Source organism: Dipodomys ordii, unplaced genomic scaffold, assembly GCF_000151885.1.
Source record: "Dipodomys ordii isolate 6190 unplaced genomic scaffold, Dord_2.0 Scaffold202, whole genome shotgun sequence".
Classification (NCBI taxonomy): domain Eukaryota; kingdom Metazoa; phylum Chordata; class Mammalia; order Rodentia; family Heteromyidae; genus Dipodomys; species Dipodomys ordii.
This window is the reverse complement of record NW_012267418.1, coordinates 304,653-328,524: the sequence shown is the minus strand read 5'-3', so window position 1 is coordinate 328,524 and position 23,872 is coordinate 304,653. Positions and strand designations below refer to the sequence as shown.

Sequence of the window (23,872 nt, the reverse complement as noted above, 5' to 3'; positions counted from 1 at the left end):
CCCTGGGTTTGATTCCTCAGTACCACATACACAGAAAAAGCCTGAAGTGGCATTATGGATCAAGTGATAGAGTGCTAGCCTTTAGCAAAAGAAGTTCAGGGATAGTGCCCGTGCCCTGAGTTCAAGGCCCAGGACTGGCAAAATAAGCTATCTCGCAGACTTTTTTTTTCTTTTTTTTTTTGGTCATAGGGCTTGAACTCTGGGCTTAGGTGCTGTCCCTGGGCTCTCCAGCTCAAGGTAAGAACTCTATCACTTGAGCAACAGCACCACTTTTGGTTTTCTAGTGGTTTATTGGAGATAAGAGTCGCATGGACTTTCCTTCCTGGGCTGGCTTTGAACTGCAATCCTCAGATCTCAGCCTTCTGAGTAGCTAGGATTGGCGTGAGCCACCCGTGCCTGGCTTCACAGACTTTCTTGAATAGGCTGGCTTTGAATGTGATCCTCAGATCTCAGCCTCCTGAGTAGCTAGGATTACAGGCATGAGCCACCAGCGCCTGGCTTCAAATGGGTTTTCTGCACCAAATGAGAGAAATAAATTTCATTCTTTAACCTTTCTTATTTTTCCTGATCTAACATTTAACTTTGATAATGTCTGCTATAGTTTCTTCTCAAAATTCATGTTTTAGTTCCTCCCTTCCCATCCACTGCCTTTCTTCAGTATTCTCCTTTATTTTTCTTCTTTTTTTCCTCAAGTCCCTGCTTTTTGGGGTTTCTTTAAGATATCAAAGTTTAGGGAAGGAGAGTCTACAATGGATTTGAAAATGAGCAGTTCAAGTTCCACATCTGTCAGATATCCAGCTGTAAAATAAGCCCCTGGCAGATCTTTTTGTCCCTGTTATTCAGTCTCATAAATAAAATCCTGCCTATGTCTGGATTGGATGGAAACTCAGATGCATAAATTTGGTAGAACCACTGGACAAAGTGGTACATTATTCACATGATTGTTTTTGTAATTAAGATTGGTAGATGCTGTGTGTGATAAAATTGCTTGGACTTTGAAGCTAATGGAATCTAAATCTATATCTAACCAGCTCTGTGCTCTGATGCTTGTTCCTTTCTAACTCCTTCTTATCTATCTTTCAGAAAAGACATGCAAAACGCAGGTCCAAGGTAAGAACTAAATTAATAGTTTGTCATTGTAAAACGAGATAATGGATATACACAAAAGCACAAAATGCGTCTTAAGTGGCGCGGAAGACTCTTCCTGGGTTCGAGACTGTGAAAGTAGTTAGCCAACACCAATGACAGCACCCACGCTTGAGATCACAGGTGGCAGGAGAAACAGGGCTGTAAACAAACACCCCGAACTTCCACCCACCGGGCTTTCATGAAGCCCCAACTTATGCCTAAGGTTTCTAGATTCAGTGAGAAATGGCCAAATGATCCCCAAAGTGGACAGACCCGGCAATTCACGTTAGCTCTAATTCCTAGGGCCAGTACAATCCCACCAAGACGCGGGAAGCCACGCTCTGGCGCCAATCTGCTCCGACCCCGACACAGTTTAGACTTGCATGCCCCATCTCAGCCGCCAGGAGGCGCTCCCGCAAGGGCTTCGGTTTGCGCACGCGTAATTCCTTTTCTCCAGGAAACCCTCCCTCCTCCTCCGCCTCCACGCCAGTTACGTTACGACCGAGCGGCGTTCTTGACGCATTTTCTGACGTATCGAGCGGCGACGTAAATCCAGTGCGCTCACCGCTGAAGGAATTGGGAGGGGGGGGGGGGGGGGGGGGGGGGAGAGAGAGAGGAGGGAACCGGAAGTAGATTTAACCCGTCTGTCTCCTGGACACTTACTAGACCGGAAAGAGAAGTCGCAGGCTAGGAGGGTGTGGCCTCGCGAGGCGCAGGGAGCTGCCATTGGCTCTTGTTGGAGGCGACAAAGACGATTGGCCCCTGCGTGCAGAGCGTGGTAAGAATGGGTAACGGCGGTTGAAATTCAAAAGTGGCGGGTGTGGCGCGCGGCCGGTAGCCGTCAGAACCCGTCGCGCGGGTACTCTGTGTCACGAGCGGACGAGAGAACGTGGGTCCCAGGAGCCCCGGTGTCCTTTCCCCTTCCATTGCACCACCCGGCGTGTGCGGGTCGGAGGTGGACATGGAGCCCCAGGTGAGAGCGGGCGGCGAGCGTCGCCCATTGGGAGGGGGACGACGGCCGGTCGTCGCTGCTCCCGAGTTTGGGACTCCAGGCGGGCCTGGGTGGAAGGCGAAGGTCTGTGCGGCCCCGCGGTCGTGGAACGGGCGGAGGAGGCCGTGTGGACAGAGGGAGCAACCCCGGCAGGGCTTGGGCGACGTCGTTCTGGCCGTCCCCAGCTTCCATCTCGGCCGTCCCCGTCCCACTTTTCCGCGCCAGGATTGTCCATTTCGAATTCTCAGGCCCATCTGACAGGTTTCCGCTTTTGGTGTGAGAAGTGAGAGTTCTCTTTTAGAGAAATGGTGTCTAAGGCCGGATCCTGCGGGTGTCCTTTGTGTTGGCTGATGTGTGTGTTGGTGATACTGCCTTGACCTTTGGCGCCAGTAAAAGTTCCGTCTGAGTCCTTTGTTTACTAGTTTTTCACGTTTTTATTCATCCAAAGTAAAGATTCAACCTGAGGAGATTTATTGTATTCTGGCAACCAAAAAACAGGGCTGTGTGATGTGACCATGAAAAGTAGTAAAATGAAAAGCCTTGCCAGATCTATTCATTTAACATCTATGAACAAACTCACTTTTTTAGACATTGATAAATTTTTTTCTTCACGTGATATTTTATACAAGAACACTTCAGACGGGTTATTAGATGTGACTGATTTTAACAAGTTCTATTAGATTTGTATTATATGTTCTATTCATAGTCTTTTGTGAATCATTGCCTTATTGTTTAAAACGATGGCCTATTTTGAACTTTGTATAGGTACATTCCTGGTTTTATGACAAAATAAAACCTTTAAACTGTCCCAGACAAAAAACAATGACTATTAGAAGTATGTTTTGTTTTAGCGTGAGTTACTGTTACTATATTTGTTTATTGTAAAAGTAGGCATGTAGCATTCAGTGCAGTTTTTAAAAGAAGTAATTTAACAATACCTGTCTGTTGTGAGTACCCCTGGGGCTTGAAGTCAGGGCCTGAAATCTGTCTCTGAGGTTTTTTGTTGTTGTTTTGTTTTTTTTGGGGGGTGGGGGTCCAGTTGTGGGGCCTGAACTCTGGGCCTGGGCGCTGTCCCTCAGCTCTTCAGCTCAAGGCTAGCGCTCTACCACTTGAGCCACAGCGACACTTCCAGCTTTTTTTCTTTTTGCTTATGTGGTGCTGGGGAATCGAACCCAGGGCCTCAGGCATGCAAGGCAAGCGCTCTACCACTGAGCCACCTTCCCAGCCCCTGTCTCTGAGTTTTTGTGCTCAAGGCTAGCGTTCTGCCACTTGAGCACAGCTCCACTTCCATTTTGGGGGTGTTTAATTGAAGATAAGAGTCTCACAGCCTTTTCTGCCCAGGCTGGCTTCAAACTGCCATCCTCATACTCGATTTGCTAAGATTACAGGCATGAGCCACCTGCATTGGGATATCCTGAGCTTTTTTACTCAAGGGTATCACTCTACCACTTGACCCACAGCTCCACTTGCCACTGGCACCTTGGCTTCATTAAACATTTCTTAAGTACCTACTGATTGCCCGGGACAGTTGTAGGTACTAGGATGAAGTAGTGAAGGAGACAGAAGTCCTAGCCATCAATGAGTATGCAGAGACAGCAATAAATGCAGTAAGTTGTATAACTCTATTAAAAGGTGTTAAGAGTTATGCAGAAAGAAAAAAAATTAATTATGTTTAAGAGCAGAAGAGGAAGCCAGCTGACTGGATAGTATTACATAGTGGTTTCAGTAAGCCCCTTTAGAAGGAGAGAACTGAGTAAATAATTGGAAGTGGTAAGGGAGGGAGAAAAGCAATTGGATGTTGAGGGAAGATCATTCCAGGCAGAAGTAGTCTATTATAGTAGAGATCTCAAAGAGTTTGTAGCAAGGAGGCCAGTATGGCTGGAATTAAGTGAACAAAAGGAAAAAGTTGTGCAAATGATCAGTTTGCTGCTGCTTTTTTGGGGGTGGGGATGGGGTGTTAATGGAACTTGAACTTGGGCTCTTATACTTGCTAGATGGGTGCTCTACCTTCCTCTTGATCCCTGCCTCCAACCCTCTTGCTTTTGTTATCCTTTCTCCCCGTAGAGTCTCAAATGTATGCCTCAAAGCCAGTCTCGACCATAGTCCTCCTATTTATGATTTTCTTATAGCTGGGTTGACAGATATGCTCCCTAGGTCCAGCATTTTCCTAGTAAATATTTTGCCCAGCCTAGCTCACACTTCAGTCCCCTCCTCACGACCTCCCAAAGCAGCTGGGATTGTAGGCAAGAGCCTACAATCTGATAACTGGGCCTGGCCATTATCCAACTTTAAGTGGAGATGTTGAGGAGGCACTAATGTGTAAATTCAGAAGTGAGGTCTAACCTGGAAGTACAAATTTGGGAACTCAGTATATTGATATTTAAAGCTGGAAGAACACATAGTGAATATACATATATAAAAAGCCAGTGGTTATGGTATGTTGTTGCACATCTGTAATCTCTGTACTCAAGAGAACAGGCAGAGCTGGCCAGTTAGGGCATGCCTGTCATCTAGCTGTTTGGGCAGCAGAGGCAGGAGGATCATAAGACTAGGTCATGGGGCTGGGAAGGTGGCTCAGTGGTAGAGTGCTTGCCTTGCATGCATGAGGCCCTGGGTTTGATTCCTCAGCACCAACCACATAAGCAGAAAAAGCTGAAAGTGGCGCTGTGGTTTAGAGTGCTAGCCTTGAGCTGAAGGGCTGAGGAACAGTGCCCAGGCCCAGAGTTCAGGCCCCATGACTGACCAAAAAAAAAAAAAGGCTGGGCACAATGACTTAAGCTTGACATAAGCTGCTGGAGAGAAGGAGATTGGGAGAAAAACAATACAAGGGCAGATGGGGCAAAAAAAATTTAAGACCACATTTCAGCCAATAAAAGGTGGCAAGCTATTTCATACTTGTTATCCAGCAATGGTAAATAAGAGGATTCCAGTCCAAGCTTGGCTAGGTATAAATAGAAGACCCTATTAGACATACAATGAAAACAAAAATGCCTGGTAGCATGGCTGAAGTGGTATACCTGCCAAGCAAATGCATAGACCTTAGTTCACAACCTAATGCTGACAAACAACAAAAAGAAATGAGTTAACTGAAAATTTAGGTCAGTTGATGGGGGGGTGGTGTTGTGGCTTAGGCTAAGGGTCTTATGTTCTTGTTTGACTCTTTTGCTCAAGGCTGGTGCTCTACCATTTAATCCACAAGACCATTTTCAACTTTATTGCTAGTTAATTAAAGATAAATCTCATGGGTTTGCTTGTCTGGGCTGGCTGCGAACTGTGATCCTCAAATCTCAGCCTTTTGAGTAGCTGAGATTGATTGTAAGTGTGAGTCACCAGCACTCTGCTTAATTGAAAATTTTTAATCAAAATCACATCAACCATTCTTTCTATGATATGGGTAACAGGACTGACTTTGACAGACACCTTGGAATTTTTTCTCTCTCTACTGCCTTCCAACTCCCAAGCTAACTCCTAGTTAGATCAATACCTGGTTGCAGGCAATCCGGCTCCTCTTGTTCATCCCTCAGAGCCTTACTTTACTCAACTGCTTCTCCTCTGCTTAGCTGTCAAGCTCTCCTGAGTTCCATGAGAATTAAGTCTCAATGCCTGAAGGCATCCTTTGCACATAGTGAATTAAATTATGTCTGTATACTCAAAATGCTAAAAGCTGTGTACATCCTTGAGAGTGTTGAAAAAATAGATCATTTTCCTATAGAGCAATCTTGTAGAACTCGCTTGGAAAGGCTGCCTTGGGAAAGAAGGGACTTAGATGTTCATTACTTAGTTCAGTACCTAGATCAGTGCCTGGCACACAGCATATGTTCAGTAAATCTCTGTTGAATGAAAACTGTGGACTCTTACGCAACCTCCTGAGTAGCTAGGATGATGGGCTCCACCATCCAGTTACATTCTTGTTTGTGAGTATGTGTGTGTGAGAGAGAGAGAGAGAAAGAGAAAGAGAGAGAGAGAGAGAAGAGAGCGTGAGCGTGTGAACGTGCACACATGCACTTGCACCAGTCCTGGGGCTTGAACTGATCTCAGCCTGCTCAGTAGCTAGGATTACAGGCGTGAGCCACCAGCGCCCGGCCCATCCCTTATTTTAGCTCCAGTTTAAGCCTGTTTCATAGCTGTATCATATGCATGTTTGAGTTTTTACTTTCCAGAATGTCCATTTTTCTCTGTTCTTCAAGTCCTACCCTAAAAGTTAGTTGAAGTCCCGCAACTGTCTAGTTTTTACCATAGAAAATGTTCCCCCTTTTATGTCATGTCTTACTACTTTTTTTTTTTGGTTGGTCTTGGGGCTTCAACTCTGGGCCTGGGTGCTATCCCTCAGCTCTTCAGCTCAAGGCCAGCGCTCTACCTCTTGAGCCACAGCACCACTTCCAGTTTTCTAGTGGTTTATTAGAGATAAGAGTCTCATGGACTTTCCTGCCTGGGCTGGCCTTGAACCGTGATCCTCAGATCTCAGCCTCCTGAGTAGCTAGGATTACAGGTGTGAGACACCAGTGCCCAGTGATGTCTTACTTCTGACTGTGCTATTTGGTTGACACATTGTCTGCAAGTCTCAGCTTTTGGCCTAAATGGTGCTTAGTTAATGCTTATTGATGAGGATGTTGAGAACTAAGGCTGGAGGTTCAAAAAGGGAGTTTATAGGATATTTGGGCTTTTGGGTATTGTCTTAAGTGTCTCTTTTTCCCAACAGAGGTCTGCCTTATTAGAAGTGAAGGGGAACGTAGAACTGAAGACATCCCTGGTGAAGGCCTCATCCCGATTACCTCTCCCAGGAAGCAGGCTCAAGAGGGGCCCTGAGCAGATGGAGAATGCCTTAGAACCTGCGAAGGTGAGCTGTGTGTACAGAACTGCACATGGTTGAGAAAGAAAATATGAATGTGTGTGTGTGTGTGTGTGTGTGTGTGTGTGTTGTAAGAGAGGCAATAGGGAGAAGAGGAGGGGGAGGAAGAAGAGTACAGATAAATAAAGGAAGTTGATCATAGGCCTTGTCTTTTATCTTTTTCCAGAAACGGACTCGAGTTCAGGGTGCAGCACCCAAAATGAGCATATCCCGTCCCAGAGCACCCCCTCTCAGCACAGCAGCACACACACAAAGCCAGACTGCAGGTGGGTTCTAGGGATGGACAAGGACCAAAGCCATGGGAGTACACTGCTTTTCTCCTGGCTCTTTTCATTTTTTCTTTTCTTTCAATTTAACTCTTTTTTTGGGGGGTGGTCAGTCTTGGGGCTCAAACTCTGGGCTTGGGCACTGTCCCTCAGCTCAAGGGTAGAATCTACCACTTGAGCCACAGCACCACTTCCGGTTTTCTGGTGGTTCATTGGAGATAAGAATCTTATGGACTTTCCTGCCTGGGCTGGCTTTGAACTGTGATCCTCAGATCTCAGCCTCTTGAGTAGCTAGGATTAATTCTGTTTTGAGTAGGTATATTTCACTTAATTCAAAATTCCAAAGGCACAAAGATTGCTTTACAGTGGATGTGTTGTCGTATCCTTCCCCTCTCCCCCCATTTCATTTGTCCCTGGTGGGGCAGCTGTGTGTCCTTGTAGGGAGAGTTTGTATATTTGAGCAGATATAGGCATTGTCCCACACTTATTTTCACACAGATAATAGCATACTTTACATAATTCTGTCCCCTGCTCTTTTTACTTATTTCCATCCAACTTGATTCTTGGTATAATCAGTAATTTCTGGTCTTAGGAGGGACATCACTGGGAGCCTTCCAGTACTAGAGGTCAGTTAGAAGTTACCTTGTTTCCAGTTTTAAAAAACACCTCTGCTGGGCTGGCAATGTGGCTTAGTGGTAGAGTGCTTGTCTAGCATACATGAAGCCCTGGGTTTGATTCCTTGGTACCATATAAACAGAAAAAAGAAGTGATGCTGTGGCTCAAGTGGTAGAGCACTAACCTTGAGCAAAAGAAGCTCAGGGTCTGGTGCAGGTGGTTCACACCTGTAATCCTAGCTACTCAGGAGGCTGAGCTCTGAGGATCACTGTTCAAAGCCAGCTCAGGCAGGAAACTCCATGAGACTATCTCCAATAAACCACCAGAAAACAAGAAGTGGCGCTGTGGCTCAAGTGGTAGAGTACTAGCCTTGAGCTGAAGAGCTAAAGGACAGCACCTAGGCCCAGAGTTCAAGCCCTATGACCGACCCAAAAAACCAAAAACAAAACAAACAGAAGCTCAGGGACAGTGCCCAGGCCCTGAGTTCAAGCCCCAGAACTGGCAAAACAAAAAACACCTTTGCTGCTCCTGGCTCAATCAGTATTTACCACCTCAGTTATTGTTCTACTTTTTCCTCTCTCCCATCTCTGGACAGCTCAAAAAGTTCCCAAGAGGACAGGACCCCGTTGTTCCACAGCTTTTGCTTCAGGTAATAATGCTTAGAAGCTGGAGCTGAGAAGGAGTGAATATAAAGAGGATGGTAATAGAGTCACAGATTCAATAATTCTTATTCAGCTCCCCAATTCTCTAGTGGTAAAGAACCAGAAGCCAGTACCTGCTGTTCCTGCTGTTCCTGCTGTTCCTGCCCAGAAGCCTGCCAGTAGGTGACAAATCTAACAATTGGGTGAGAGGCTGGGATAGGGAACAGGAGATGGTGAGTGCCTCGGAAAACCCATTTGGTCTTTTCCTGTCTCGAGGGTAAGGACAGGACATAGATGTGGTGTCGGGTGTGGAGGCCCTGAAAGCCAGAGGGAAGAGGACAGAGAGCCAGGACTCCACCATTTGTCTTTTCTCTGTCCATACCAGCATCAGCTGCTCCTCCTGTGGTGGGAGTGAAGAAACCCGGTAAACGTCCTGCCTGGGACTTAAAGGGTCAGTTATGTGACGTGAATGCAGAATTGAAACGATGTCGTGAGAAGACTCAGACACTGGACCAGGAGAACCAGCAGCTACGGGACCAGCTCAAGGAGGCCCAGCAACAGGCCAAGACTCTGGGGACAGAGCGCAGCACCCTAAAAGAGGAGCTGGCCAGAGTACAGGCTCAGGCTGAGCAGGGCCAACAGGAGCTGGGGAGTCTGAGTGCCCGTGTCCTGGAACTGGAAGAACGGCTGGGCACGCAGGAGGGCTTGGTGCAAGCGCTCCAGAAGGAACAGTTGGAATTGCAGGAGGAGCGCAAGGTGTTGGCAACCCGACTGGAAGAGCAGGAGGTGGGGGTCAGATTCTCATAAAGTGCTAGCTCCCATTCCTAGCAGAGGTCATGTACCCCTCCCCTTCCAGGTCCCCCTGAAGCTCTTTGGGCTCAGAACTCCCGACTACCTATTACCACCATTTTGTCTGTGCTTCCTGGCTCCACCCAGTCACTCCTGCCTCCACCTCCTTCCACTCTCCTCTCCGTGCTTCCTCTGTGTTCATAGTTCTCACTAGGATCTGTTTCTTCCCCTTGCCCTCAGTTCCCCTTTTTCTCAGATCCCCAGCCCTATTACAGATCTCTGAAGTACCTGTGTCCATGTGAGTCCTTGGTGAGCTTCAAGTGGATTATTTGCACTTTCATATGATTCAAGTCTAGTTTTTTGCACTTTGAATATGTGCTTCGCTTTTTTGAATATTCTTTTTGTGCTCCATTCTTAGTTTACCTGCTCTGTAGAGTGTCAACCTAGCTATCATCTTTGTGCCTCCTCTAGATATTTCCATAGCACTCCTTTCTCCTAGTACTGTGAGTCTGTTTCCTTCTGTTTACTAGTCTATACAGTCCATGGGGCTGTAGAGGAACCCACTTCCACCCTTTGCCCCACTTGGCCACATGACTTGGTTGCATCTCACTCTCTGTGTCTCTTCTGTTCTGGGCAGAGGCGACTGCAGACATCTGAAGCAGCTCTGTCAAGCAGTCAAGCAGAGGTGGCATCTCTGCAGCAGGAAACTGCAGCCCAGGCGACCTTACTAGCTGAACGAGGAGACCGTCTCCATGGGCTAGAGATGGAGCGCCGGCGATTGCACAACCAGCTTCAGGAACTCAAGGGCAACATCCGGGTCTTCTGCCGGGTCCGCCCTGTCCTTGAAGGGGAGCCCAGTCCATCCCCTGGCTTCCTCCTATTTCCTCCTGGCCCTGCTGGGCTGTCTGATCCTCCAACTCGCCTTAGCCTTTCCCGGTCTGATGATCGACGTGGGACTCTGAGTGGGGCTCCAGCCCCCATTACCAGACACGATTTCTCCTTTGACCGGGTATTTCCACCAGGAAGCAGACAGGATGAAGTTTTTGAGGAGATCTCCATGCTTGTCCAGTCAGCTCTGGATGGCTATCCAGTTTGCATCTTTGCCTATGGCCAGACAGGCAGTGGCAAGACCTTCACAATGGAGGGTGGGCCAGGAGGAGACCCCCAATTAGAGGGGCTGATCCCTCGGGCACTGCGACATCTATTCGCTGTGGCCCAGGAGTTAAGTGGCCAGGGCTGGAGCTACAGCTTTGTGGCAAGCTACGTAGAAATCTATAATGAGTCTGTCCGAGACCTGCTAGCCACTGGGACCCGAAAGGGCCAAGGAGTGTGTGAGATTCGTCGAGCAGGACCAGGAAGTGAGGAACTTACTGTCACCAATGCTCGATATGTCCCTGTCTCCTGTGAGAAAGAGGTAAGGACCCATGAATACTTGAGATTGAGGATGGGGATGAATAGGTAGGGAACCATGGGGGGTGTGGGGGCGGGAAGGGGAAGGAACTGGAGAAAGTTGACCAGTAAGTTGTGAGGACTAGGAGTAGGAAGGAGTGATATAGCTGCTGGAAGGGCAGATCTGTAAGATGCATTATCAAGTCTTGTTTCCTGCTGCAGCCCATGCTCAGTTTACCTGAGCCATGCCAGCCTCCTAGCTGTTCCTCAGTTACTAGTGACAGTCCTAATTCAGGAACTTTGCCTGATGCAGTGAGGCCATCTGGGTTGTTTGTCCTGTCTAAACTTACACATTCCCACACACCTTCATATACTATTCCTCTCTACTCATATCCTTTAGCCTTTTCAGATATGTTGTCTATTTGACTTGTTTATTTTGTCTCTTCACTGAATAGAAAAGAAGTTCCAGGAGAGCATGCCTTACCTGGCATCATTATTTGATCACTTCTTGTCTCTTTGTCCCTTGTTGCCCTTGGTCTCTAGGTGGAGACTTTGTTGCATTTGGCCCGCCAGAATCGGGCTGTGGCTCAAACAGCCCAGAATGAGCGATCATCTCGTAGCCACAGCGTTTTTCAGCTGCAGATCTCTGGGGAGCATGCTGCTCGAGGCCTGCAGTGTGGGGCTCCCCTCAACCTTGTGGACCTGGCGGGGAGCGAGCGACTAGACTCTGGCCTAGCCCTTGGCCCTGGGGAGCGGGATCGTCTTCGAGAAACACAGGCCATTAACAGCAGCTTATCCACACTAGGGCTGGTCATTATGGCCCTAAGCAATAAGGTGGGTCAAGGGCAGGTGGAGTAGGAAGCTGCTTCTGATGGGCTGTGCAGAACATGGCCCTATCCTAATAACAGTCCTCTTCAACCTTTCCAGGAGTCCCATGTGCCTTACCGGAACAGCAAGCTCACCTACTTGCTACAAAACTCCCTGGGCGGCAGTGCTAAGATGTGAGTGGAAGGGACAGATAGAAGGGATTTAGTAGGAACTATGGTGCAGAGGGGTATTGCTGGGGATCTGTTTAATCTTTGCTGAGCACTAATGTTGAGTTGGGCTTCTTCTTTCTCCCTAGGCTTATGTTTGTGAACATTTCCCCCCTGGAAGAGAATGTCTCTGAGTCCCTCAACTCTCTACGCTTTGCCTCTAAGGTGAATTACCACTAATCCTAGGCTTAATCAGGACCCCTGGGTGATTGTAGGCTTCTCTATTCCAAGTCCTGTCCTTTGGGTTGCGGGAGGTAGGGGAAGCACATTTATGCAGAAAGGATTTATACTTGCTAGGCATATGGAGGACTGCCCACCTGGTTCCATTTTTAGTTACTGGCTTTTGAATTTTTTTTTTAATAGATAAATAAAGCCAGGTGCAGGTAGCTCACGTCTGTAATCCTGCAGGCTGAGATCTGAGGATTGTGGTTCAAAGCCAGCCCAGGCAAGGAAAGTCTGTGAGACTCTAATCTCCAATTAGCCACCAGAAAACTTGCTGTAGCTCAAGTGGTAGAGTGCTAGCCTTGAGCTGAAGAGCTCAGGGACAGCACCAGGCCCAGAGTTCAAGTCCCACGACCGACCAAAAAAAAAGAACCCCAAAAACTAGATCACAAAAACAAGCTATGAATGCATGTTCTTATTTCCCTCTCCTGTACATATGTACTTCTGAACATTTCTTTAACAAAACAACTCCAAAATTACGCCCATCACCAGAGATGACCAACCACATTATTTTCAGGTTTGGGTAGGATACTCTGTTGATATACCAAAATTTATCTACCAGTTCCCTCTACTGGTCACTTGGATTGTTTCCACCTTTTTTCCCTAATACAAACAAGGCCACATAGACTAATCTTGTACATGTGTTATTTTGTGTTTTTTAGTTACAACTTAACGATGTAGGCAAATCATCCTTGAAATGGAGAATTACAGGTTTTTCAGAGCATTCCAAATAATGTGAATTTAGGTTACAAACCCTGCAAGAGACAGCTCATGGCCATGAATTTTCAAGGAGACTCTGTTCCCTCCACTGGAGTTAAGCAAGTCAGAAAGTTTTCTTACTGTTTGTCTTGGCAGAAGGGTGATAATGGTGAATCTCTCCACCCCCACTCCCCCACCCCCACCCCTGTTTACCCATTTCTTGAGGGTAGAGTCTTTTTTTCCCTCCAGTACATCCTCAACCCGTGCTTCTTTATTGGTAGAAGTGTGCACACGTGTGCATGCAGGTCACACAGGTGCAGAGTTTCCAACTCTTACGATAGTTCCTTTTTACATTAAGTACAATTTGTTCAACACTCTGTAAGATTCATAGATTTAAAAAGCAAGCTTTCTTTGTAATTTTTCAAACACATACTCAATAGGAGTAGAATCTTTTGATGGGTTCTTTTTTTGTTCTTCTTGTTGGTTGTGGGGCTTGAACTCTGGGCCTAGGCACAGCTCTTCAGCTCAAGGATAGCTAGCACTCTACCACTTGAGCTATAGCACCTTTTCCGGTTTTCTGGTGTTTTATTGGAAATAAGAGTCTCATGGACTTGCCTGTCAGGGCTGGCTTTGAATCTCGATCCTCAGATCTCAGCCTCTTGAGTAGCTAGGATTACAGGCATGAGCCACCAGCGCCTGGCATTTGATGGGTTCTTATATTATTTGGGGTATTTTCAGGTTTTTCCTTTTGCCAAGCAGAATAGCCAACTGCCTCAGCACCTATACCCTGCATCCATCTGTCTGTTCGTCCGTCCATCCATCCATCCGTCCATCCATCTCTGTGTTGGGAATGAACCCATGGTTTCATGCATGTTAAGCACAGGCTCCACCACCGAGCTGCATCCCCAGCCTAGCTATTGATATTTTATCAACATCAGTTCAACAACATGAACTTTTGTTTGTGTGTCTGTATACTGGTCTTGGGCCTTGAACTCAGGGCCTGAACACTGTCCCTGTGCTCTTTTGCTCAGGGCTAGCACTCTATGATTTTGAGCACAGCTCCACTTCCAATTTTCAGGTAGTTAATAGGAAGTGAGAGTCTCACAGGGACTTTTCTGCCTGGGCTTGTTTCAAACCTCTATCCTTAGGTCTCAGCCTCCTGAGTAGCTGGATTACAGGTGTGAGCCACCAGTGCCCAGCTTAGGGTACATTTCTTTTTGGACAATGTCACTCCTTCCCTAATGTGAACTTTTTTTTGGGGGGGGGGGTCCAGTCATGGGGCCTGAACTCTGGGCCTGGGCGCTGTCCCTCAGCTCTTCAGCTCAAGGCTAGCACTCTACCACTTGAGCCATAGCGCCACTTCCGGCTTTTTTCTTTTTGCTTATATTGTGCTGAGGAATCAAACCCAGGGCCTCAGGCATGCAAGGCAAGCGCTCTACCACTGAGCCACCTTCCCAGCCCAAATGTGAACTTCTTAATATTCCATAATAAGCAGTTAAGTTTCTGAAATGTCTCAAATGTCTTTTATACATTGAACTTGTTCAAGTCAGGATATTCATTATTTGCTTGAAAGATTTCTTTTTCTCCCAACTCTAAGGTCATTTATTTGTTGAACTAGATCATTGAATATACAGTATTCTGAATTTTGGTTAGTTGTTTTCTCTTCCCCTTATATCTTTCTGCTAATAATTAGATTTAGAGATTTATTAGACCTGAAATTCTAGTTCAGATTTCTTGGCACAGTATACATCTGTTGTGTCTTTTCAGAAAGCACCTAATATCTAGTTGTTTTGCTTTTATTTTTATTGTTTTTTTAAATTTTATTGTAAAGATACTATACAGAGGAGTTTGTTACATGAATAAGGTAATGAGTACATTACTTGCCTAACATTGTTACACCCTCTGTTTTTTTCCTACTATCCCTTCCCTCCTCCACTTCCCCCCCCTTTTTTTTTTCTGGGTCATGAGCCTTGAACTCTGGGCCTGGGTACTGTTCCTCAGCTCAAGGCTAGCGCTCTACCACTTGAGCCACAGTACCACTTCTGGTTTTCTGAGTGGTTTATTTGAGATAAGCATCTCACAGACTTTACTGCCCAGGATGGCTTTGAACTTCGATCCTCAGATCTCAGCCTCCTGAGTAGCTAGGATTACAGGCTTGGGCCACCAGGCACCCGGCTTCTTTTATTTATTTTTATCAGTTGTGGGACTTGAACTCAGGGCCTGGCCACTCTCCCTAAGCCTCTTTGTGTCCAAGGCTAGCACTCTACCACTTGAGCCACAGTGCTACTTCCAGTTTTCTTGCAGTTAATTGGAGATAAGTGTCTCACAGCCGGGTGCTGGTGGCTCACGCCTGTAATCCTAGCTACTCAGGAGGCTGAGATCTGATGATTGCGGTTCAAAGCCAGCCTGGGCAGGAAAGTCCATGAAACTCTTATCTCCAATAAACCACAAGAAAACCAGAAGTGGCGCTGTAGCTCAAGTGGTAGAGCACTAGCCTTGAGCTGAAGAGCTGAGGGACAGCGTTCACTCCACGACTGGGAAAAAAAAAAAACAAAAAAAAAGAGTCTCACAAACTTTCCTGCCTGGACTTGTGATCCTCAGATCTCAGCCTCCTGCGTAGCTAGAATTACAGGGGTGAGCCACCAGCACCTGGCTTGTTTTACTTTTAATAATATCAGAATTGAGTGTTGTCAGTCTGATCCATCCATTTAGAGTTTTGTGGATTTTGTCGGTCTTACTGGGCCTCAGTGCTCTTCAGCTCAGGGTGAGGGCTCTACCACTTGAACCACAGTGCCACTTCTGGTTTTCTGGTGGTTAATTGGAGATAAAAGTCTCACAGACTTTTCTGCCTGAGCTGGCTTTGAATCATGATCCTCAGATCTCAACCTCCTGAGTAGCTAGGATTACAGGGGTAAACCACTAGCGCCCAGCTTAGAGGGTTTTTAAGTGAAGATTTTCTAATCTCAGCTTTATCTTTATTGTGATTTTTTTTTTATGAAGAATTTTCCCTTGCCATCTACAGGCATACCTGAAAGATATTGTGAGTTTGGTTTTACACTACTACGATAAACTAAATATAGCAGTAGAGCAAGTCATGAACTTTTGGGTTTCCCTGTACATATAAGAGCTATGCTTGTCCAGGCACCAGTAGCTTACATGTATAATCCTAGTTATACAGGAGGCTGAGATCTGAGGGTCACAGATTGAAGCCAGCCTGGGCAGGACAGTCCATGAGACTCTTATCTCCACTTAGCTACCAAAAACTGGAAGTGGAGCTGTGGCTTAAGTGGTAGAGAGTAGGCCTTGAGCAAAAAAGCTCAGAGACAGCGCCCAGGACCAATACAAAAGCAAATTGCCAAGTAGCACTAGTGATCACCTAAAACAACTGGAGAAAAAAGTTGAGTGCCCACAGGGTTGGGTGCAGGGTTATAAGTCTCAAACTTATAATTTGTAAATAGTGCAATAAAATGAACCATGCTTTCATTTAGTTGCTCTGAAAATTAGTCTGTGTAGAAAAAGAAAGGTAGTTGGGACTGGGAAGTTGGCTCAATGGTAGAGTGCTTGCCTTGCATGCTTGAGGCCTTGGGTTCAATTCCTCAGCACCACATACGCAGAAAAAAGAAGGAAGTGGGCTGTGGCTCAATTGGTAGGACGCTAGTCTTGAGCTGAAGAGCTGAGGGACAGCACCCAGGCCCAGAGTTCAGCCCCCACGACCAAAAAAAAGAAAAGAAAAAAAGAGGTAGTTGAATTCTTCATTGATTGTCCAGGTTATTTTAATGTTTGTATACTTGTACTGGGACTTGAACTCAAGGCCTGTGTCTGTCACTCCTCTTTTTTAGCTCTACCACTTGAACCATACCTCCAGTTCAGATTTTCAGTATTGATTTGATTCCAATTTTCAGCAGCTCCAATGGTGACCTATTGAGTTTTTGTGTGGAGGTGTTAATCAGTATGAGCCTTCTAGTTGACTCCTGTTAATTCATGTGTTTTATTCTGGGACTTTGAGTCTTACATCCCCAACCCTCCTATGTCCTTTAAACAGGACCCCAATTGCTTTCAGACTTGTGATGATTCATTTTCTTTTTTTTTACTTGATGCCTAGTGTATTTTTTTAATTTAATTTAATTTAATTTGTGAACATACTGTACAGAGGCATTGCAGCCTCCTCCTTTGTTTACCCTTCACATCCCTTCCCAGCCTCCCCCCTCCCCCCCAATCCCAATCCTTCTCCTTTCCCCCCTTCCCCCCCCACCCCCCTGATGATCCATTTTCTAAGGAGCCTTAGTTCCTAAACAAGTGGTGTTATTATTTTGTCTAGCATAAGTATTTTACGTAGGGCCTTTGAGGTCTCTTTGAGGTCTCCTTACCGCTCTCTGTTCCTTTGTCCTGCATTTCTTCTGCTCTTTACTTCCTCCAGAGTGGCATAGAACTAATCATAAGTGGAACCAGCTTGGATATACTTTCATAGCCGTTATTTCAGTATTCTAGAGGGTAGCCCTAGCATTGGGGGTGGTACAACTTGGGGAATGTGTTCCGATTACTCTGCAAACATGTTTACCCTGTATAATCCCTTATCTTCAGGTGAACCAGTGTGTTATTGGTACTGCCCAAGCCAACAAGAAATGAAGATGGATCTAGATCCTGTGTATGTCTGTGTGTTTCTGGGGGAGGGGAGGAGTCTGAAGGATTGTGCCGAGAGCTTTATGTACTCGGGCTTATCAAATAAAGAATATTTGTAATTGCTTTTTAAATAAAGATGTTTTTAGTGGTTGTAGAAGGCAAAAGTATTTTTCCTATCTGTAAGGATGGAAGTTGTGCAGGACTCGGGCCGTGAGATTTTTTGCCTTCATCTCTTAAGTGGGTCGCCACAAGGAGTGGGCAGTAGCCAGCCACACTCCCTCCCCACCACTGGCCCCCCGGGCCGGTGTGGGACGTCGGGGGCCAGAGCGCAGGTGAGACGAGGCGCCCCCACCACTGCCGGCTCTTCCCTCCCGCCCTTTCCCGGCCTCACTGTTTGAACCGCTCGGGCTCTGCCCGCCTGCTGCCCATTGGTCAGCTCCCGGCGGCGTCACCGCCTGGGCTACTCGCCCTCAACGCCCTTCCACCGCTCTGGAAGCGCCAGGCGGGACGGTCTCGGGGCGGGCGCGCCAGCTCGCCAGCTCCGTCCTACGGCCTCCGGCTGCCGGCCGCCGCCAGCTCCGGGCGGAGCTCAGTCTTCCCAGGTGCCGCGCGCGGGCGGGGCCACGCGTGCGCAGAGGCGAGGGGGCGAACTTGCCATCGAAAGGGCGGGGCAGGGGCAAGGGGGGGCACCGGGAAGGGTGAATGGAGGGCGGGGCCGCGAACTCGGGCGGGGGCGGGGCCTGGGGCGCCCACGGACGGGGCGGGCGGGGCAGCGAGGTGCCGCGCGGGGGCATCCCCTCTTGCCCCGAGGGCGAATCTCCCGCCGCGGCTAGGGGCTGCGAGGATTCCCTTTCCCGCCGAGATCGCCCGCTCGCGCCCCGGCTGTGGAGGGGCAGCCGCAGGCCCCGCGCCCTCCAGGCCTGTTGGAGGTGAGGGAGGTGGTGCCCGCCCCTCCCTCCGGCTCCTCCTCCCCCAGCCCTCCCCTCCCATCACCCTCCCCTACCGGTAGGTCCCTCCCCTCCCTCCCCCTGCCGCCTCCTCCTGCCGCTGCCGCTCCTTTGGCTGCTGCGTCATACGCCCCAGAGCCGCCGGGACCGAGGGGCTGGGCCTGGGGACCCCCCGGCCTCCGCCTGCACGCCCCCCCGACGCCCGGACGTGCCCTTCCCGCGCGGAAGGCTCGCTCCGCTCTCCCACGTCTGCCCCTGCCCAGCCTCCGGCGGCCCCAGCTGTCATCGGTAAGAAGGCGGCGGGAGGCGCCCGTGTTTGCGGGGGGCGGAGGGGGGAAGGACAAGGCGCCGGGGGTCGGCGTGCAGGGCGCGGGCCGGCGGCCTGGGGTCCGGACCCGGCCGACCCAAGTCCCTTCTCAGACTCGCCTTCTCCGGGAGTAGAGACGGGGACTGGGACACGCCCCCCTCCCGGGGCACTCAGGGAAGTTATCAAACCCAGGGCAGGAATCCTCGAATTTGAGGGTGACCTGACATAACCTGGCAGTAGGGTGATTGTTCTGAATGAGACAGGCAGGCCTGAGGAGACTGCTGTTTCTACTCTAGAAAACATCTCCAGAAAAGCTCCAAAACACATTACTGGGAAACCGAGAAACCCAATTATGATACCTCCAAACAGCTGGGGCAGGTGATATGATACCCCAAAACAGATGAGGAAGGTGAATTGAGTGGTTGCTTCTGCAACCATCATTTTCCCCTAAGATCTCAAGGCCAGAATTTAGTCCCAGGAGATCTCTGGAAGCTGAAAAACTAGAGAACTAGACTGGGGAGGAGGTTAGAGTTGGAAGAGCTGCAGTCAAGGACTGGAGTGACCAGTAGTTTCTCACCCAAGTGTCTTAGAGCTTTGCAGACTGGGAGTGCAGATGTTTGGTCCTTGATCCTTGACAGAAAAATAGGCAAAAGGAACAGGGAAGCTTACTTGACTTTCATAACCTTCTTTCCATCTCATTTCTGGCTAGACCCCCCCTCCCCAGGATGCAATGGCGCAGCCCCCCCGGCTGAGCCGCTCTGGTGCCCCCTCTCTTTGGGACCCAGCTTCCCCAGCTCCCACCTCAGGCCCCAGACCTCGACTTTGGGAGGGTCAAGATGTGCTGGCCAGATGGACAGATGGGCTCTTGTACTTGGGTACCATCAAGAAGGTAAGTCTGATCTTTCACCATCTCCCCGTTCTCCTTATCTAATTCTGGTCCTCACTTCATTCTTGTGCTCACCCATTCCAGGTGGACAGTGCACGGGAGGTGTGTCTGGTCCAGTTTGAGGATGATTCCCAGTTTCTGGTTCTTTGGAAAGACATTAGCCCTGGTGAGACCCTAAAAAACCTGAGTGTGCATAGTATGAATACTAGAAACCTGGCGTGGGTGACACACTGGAACTTTAGGGCAGCCATGCTGATACTGTGTTCCTTTACAGCTGCCCTCCCTGGGGAAGAACTCCTTTGTTGTGTCTGTCGATCTGAGACTGTGGTCCCTGGAAACCGGCTGGTCAGCTGTGAGAAATGCCGCCATGGTAAGAAGACTGGACACCTTTATGGTCCTTTGTTTTGGGGGGAGGACAGTCCTGGGAATTGAACTCAGGGCCTGAGAATTGTACTCTCAAGTTTTTGCACAAAGTTGGTGCTCTACCACTTAAGTCATAACTCCACTTCTGGCTTTTTGGTGGTTAATTGGTGATAAGAATCTCACAGGCTGGCTGGGAATGTGGCTTAGGGGCATGAAGCCCTGGATTTGATTCCTCAGTACCACTAAACAGAAAAAGCCAGAAGTGACACTGTGGCTCAAGTGGTAGAGCGCTCGCCTTGAGCTGAAGAGTTGAGGGACAGCGCCCAGGCTCCAGAGTTCAAGCCCTACAAAAGGGGGTGGGGGGTGGGAGGTGGAGGGGAGAGCCAGAAGTGGTGCTGTGGCTTAAGTGGTAGAGTGCTAGCCTTGAACAAAGGCAGCTCAGGGACAGTGCAGGCCCTGAGTTCAAGCCTCTGGACTGGCAGGGAAAAAAAAAAAATCTCAGAAGCTTTCCTGACCAGGCTGGTACCAAACTGCAATCCTCAGATCTCAGCCTCCTAAATAGCTAGGATTACAGGTGTAGCCACCAGGACCCAGCTCAATGGTCCAGTCTGCCCTGGACCTTCTGAGTTGCCATTAGCCCTTCCCTCTAGCACTGTTCCCCCATCCTAGTCTGAGTTGTCAGACCACAGATCTGGCCAGTCTCCTTAACCTGTGACCTCATCCCCTTCCAGCATAGGGGGAGACAGCCATGGAACAGAAGTGATGTAAACTTTGCAGGCAGGTGGTATATCACATCTTTTCTAATCATCTGAGCTTGGACAACACCCTTAAATCTCTAGGAACCTCAGTTCTCTGTCAGGATAATGCACTCAACCCAGTAGGACCATAGTTAAGGATTAATGAGACAAGACTGTGACACAATATGCAGCTCAGTAGGTGGTCCACTATCAATATTGTCCTTATTCAGCTTATCACCAGGACTGTCATGTTCCCAGAGCCCCAGCCCCTGGAGAAGGAGAGGGCACATCCTGGGTCTGCCGCCAGTGTGTCTTTGCGATTGCCACCAAGGTAAAGGCATCTCTTTGTTGCCCCTTCCTGTGGGAGTCTTCCACCCACAGCCTCTCTCAAGATGCCTCTCCTACCCCTGAGTCCTCCCACCTGTTCTTTCTCCACAGAGGGGAGGTGCCCTGAAGAAAGGTCCCTATGCCCGGGCCATGCTGGGCATGAAGCTCTCTCTTCCATATGGACTAAAGGGGCTGGATTGGGACGCTGGACATCTGAGCAACCGACAACAGAGCTACTGTTACTGTGGTGGCCCTGGGGAGTAAGTATTGAAGGGCAGCAAGTTACGGAATAGGTGACATGGTGGTAGACCTGGAGGAATGGTGAAGGGGCAGGGTGAGGGGGAAGACATTTTCTGGAGCCCACTAATTCTGTTTCTCCTTAGGTGGAACCTGAAAATGCTGCAGTGCCGGAGCTGCCTGCAGTGGTTCCATGAAGCCTGTACCCAGTGTCTGAGCAAGCCCCTCCTCTATGGTGACAGGTGAGGCCAGAGCAACGTCCCCTGGAGCTGAGGATGCCCTCCTGTTGTGTTCTGTCCTCAGTTCCCAACCCCTGCAGTGTTTCCTCCTTGCTTGTAAGTTCTCCAGGGCATATATAGGTTGTCCAAGTAAGGTGGGGTTTTCTTCCTTTTCCATGTCCAGGTTCTATGAGTTTGAATGCTGTGTGTGTAGGGGGGGGCCTGAGAAGGTCCGGAGGCTACAGCTTCGCTGGTAAGCCAATTGGGCACGGGCTCAGCATTTCACCCCAATGCTCCTACCTCCCACCTTAGGTCTCCTTTGGCTTCTGTCATGTTCTCATGGCCTTGACAACTCCATGTTTCTCCAGGGTGGATGTGGCCCATCTTGTACTCTATCACCTCAGTGTTTGTTGTAAGAAGAAATACTTTGACTTTGACCGAGAGATCCTCCCCTTCACCTCTGAGAACTGGGACAGTCTGCTCCTGGGGGAGGTAAGGGGTAGTAGAGCTTTGGGCATTGGGGTGGACAGACAGGAAACGTCAAGAAAAGTAGGAGAGAACCTCCACTGTCGGGACTCAGTTCACTTGCCTTTTCCCAGCTTTCAGATACCCCCAAGGGAGAACGTTCTTCCAAGCTTCTCTCTGCTCTCAACAGCCACAAGGACCGGTAAGTTGGAGGGTTGGGAGAGCCAGCAGGGAGGCTCAGAACACTGGATGTCTGGGAAGGGAAGGGCCAGCTTCAACCCACCTGGAGGACTAAAGAATGGCAAACGGACCCCTTTTCTATAGCACTTACCTTATATCATTTCTCTCCTTGCCCCAGTTTCATTTCTGGGAGGGAGATTAAGAAGAGGAAATGTTTGTTTGGTCTCCATGCTCGGACCCCTCCTCCTGTGGAGCCCCCCCCTGCTGGAGATGGAGCCCCTACCAGGTCACTGGTCTAGCAGGGATGGGGGAAATTCCCAGGATAGTCTGGAGGGCAAATGTATAGAGAGGGGGAGGTCTTGGGATGTCCGGGAGGGGGCTGGGGGGATAAGGAGGCCTCTTACAGCTTCCCTTCAGGGCAGGGCCCTGGGGGAGGGGTCTCAAGTCCCCTGGGGAAGCGACGGAGGCCGGAGCCAGAGCCCCTGAGGAGGAGGCAGAAGGGGAAGGTGGAGGAGCTGGGGCCACCCTCAGCAGTGCGCAATCAGCCCGAGTCCCGGGAGCAGAGGGAGAGGGCTCGTCTGCAGAGGGCACTGCAGGTACAGGGGCAGGGGGAATTCAATGGGGCAAATGGTGGGGTATGGGAAGGAAACAAAGATTTCTCAGACTTCTTCTTCTTCTTCTAGGCCTCTGTGTCACCACCATCTCCCAGCCCTAACCAGAACTACCAGGGCAGCAGGGGCTATAACTTCCGGCCCACAGATGCCCGCTGTCTGCCCAGGTCAGTGTTTCTATGCTTCCCAACAGATGTATGTTATTTTCATCTTCTAACTCTTGTCACCTAGAATTCTTTTTTCTCTCCCCTTTGGCTACATGTTTCTTGTTCGATACGGGCTTTTAGAATCCATGTCTAGGAACCAGTGTTTTGGGGGTAGGGGTTACACTGGGGTGTTTGGATTCTGCCATTCCAGGGGGAGAGGATTTGTTCCTAACCTCCAGTCCTGACTTTCATCCTCCCAACCTTAGCAGCCCCATTCGGATGTTCGCTTCCTTCCACCCTTCTGCCAGCACCACAGGGACCTCTGGGGACAGTGAACCCCCAGACAGGTAAATTTGTCCCTCATTACCTGTGACTCCTCCACTTCTATGATCTTAAATTCCTTTACCTCAAACCATTTCTTCTGATTCTCATGTGCACCCCACCCCACCATTTGATTGGTCTTCGTCCACGTCTGTCTGACTAGACTTAATTTAAAATTGTCTTCTCTTCCTAGGTCGCCCTTGGAACTTCACATTGGCTTCCCCACAGACATCCCCAAAAGTGACCCCCACTCGATGATTGCTTCATCTTCCTCAGTCCCAGCCCCCTCCCCAGGTCTTCCTAGACATTCAGCACCCCCTTCTCCCCTGTGCCATAGTTTGTCTCCTGGGACTGGAGGAGGAATCCGAGGTGGGGTTGGCTACCTATCTCGAGGGGACCCTGTCCGGGTCCTTGCTCGAAGAGTAAGGCCTGATGGCTCTGTGCAGTACCTTGTTGAGTGGGGAGGAGGGGGCATCTTCTAAACAGCCTGCCCCTGCCCACCTCCCCATTTGCACACATCGGCACTTTCATACCCTGACCTCTGACCTCACCTGCAGCTGGGATGTACCTGGAGAGATAGGGGGTAGTTCTCCCTACTGCCCAGGCTGGAATCCAAAGGGGGATGGGGAAGAGACTCTCTTCTCTACCCACTTCATGATTCCTGACCCCCCCCCATCCTTCTTCCTATTCCTTTTGATGTTATTTTGTTACAGCTTTTTAAATATTTTTAAAAATTATTTAACCCCTGGGTGCAAAGACTGAGGAGGGGGGATGATAAAGGATCCCAGATTCTCTATGACTGAAATAAAGAGAAATAAACTAGTGGCTGAGTCATTCTGAAAAATAGAACATAGAGACTAGAAGGACTTCTGATTTTTTCTGAA

General features: G+C 48.9%; 2 protein-coding genes across 5 annotated transcripts in view; both read left to right on the top strand.

Annotated features, from left to right (window-relative positions):
• Nucleotides 1–17,341, top strand: part of Kifc1 (kinesin family member C1) — a 30,625-nt gene extending 13,284 nt beyond the window's left edge. Inside the window, 12 exon segments of the mRNA XM_013034941.1 lie at nt 1,941–2,058; nt 2,061–2,101; nt 6,819–6,956; nt 7,135–7,234; nt 8,445–8,498; nt 8,601–8,669; nt 8,876–9,276; nt 9,917–10,693; nt 11,212–11,502; nt 11,596–11,669; nt 11,792–11,867; nt 17,205–17,341. Of these exon segments, the coding sequence (XP_012890395.1) occupies nt 1,941–2,058; nt 2,061–2,101; nt 6,819–6,956; nt 7,135–7,234; nt 8,445–8,498; nt 8,601–8,669; nt 8,876–9,276; nt 9,917–10,693; nt 11,212–11,502; nt 11,596–11,669; nt 11,792–11,867; nt 17,205–17,249 (2,184 nt within the window). The 3' untranslated portion in view covers nt 17,250–17,341.
• A 939-nt stretch (nt 17,342–18,280) lies between these two features.
• Phf1 (PHD finger protein 1) lies at nt 18,281–23,810 on the top strand. 4 transcript variants are annotated; one of them, XM_013035045.1, is made up of 15 exons: nt 18,281–18,478; nt 19,207–19,386; nt 19,468–19,549; nt 19,658–19,753; nt 20,714–20,814; nt 20,922–21,070; nt 21,194–21,289; nt 21,450–21,518; nt 21,634–21,757; nt 21,865–21,932; nt 22,089–22,196; nt 22,317–22,506; nt 22,594–22,688; nt 22,937–23,014; nt 23,182–23,810. In XM_013035045.1, the coding sequence occupies exons 2-15, from the start codon at nt 19,228–19,230 to the stop codon at nt 23,468–23,470; spliced, it is 1,704 nt and encodes a 567-aa protein (XP_012890499.1). In that variant the 5' UTR covers nt 18,281–18,478; nt 19,207–19,227; the 3' UTR covers nt 23,471–23,810. The 4 variants fall into 4 exon arrangements, with proteins under 4 accessions (XP_012890499.1, XP_012890498.1, XP_012890502.1 ...); XM_013035044.1 differs by having other exon boundaries at nt 22,934–23,014; XM_013035048.1 differs by lacking the exon at nt 22,317–22,506 and having other exon boundaries at nt 23,182–23,339.
• The last annotated feature ends 62 nt before the right edge of the window (nt 23,811–23,872 follow it).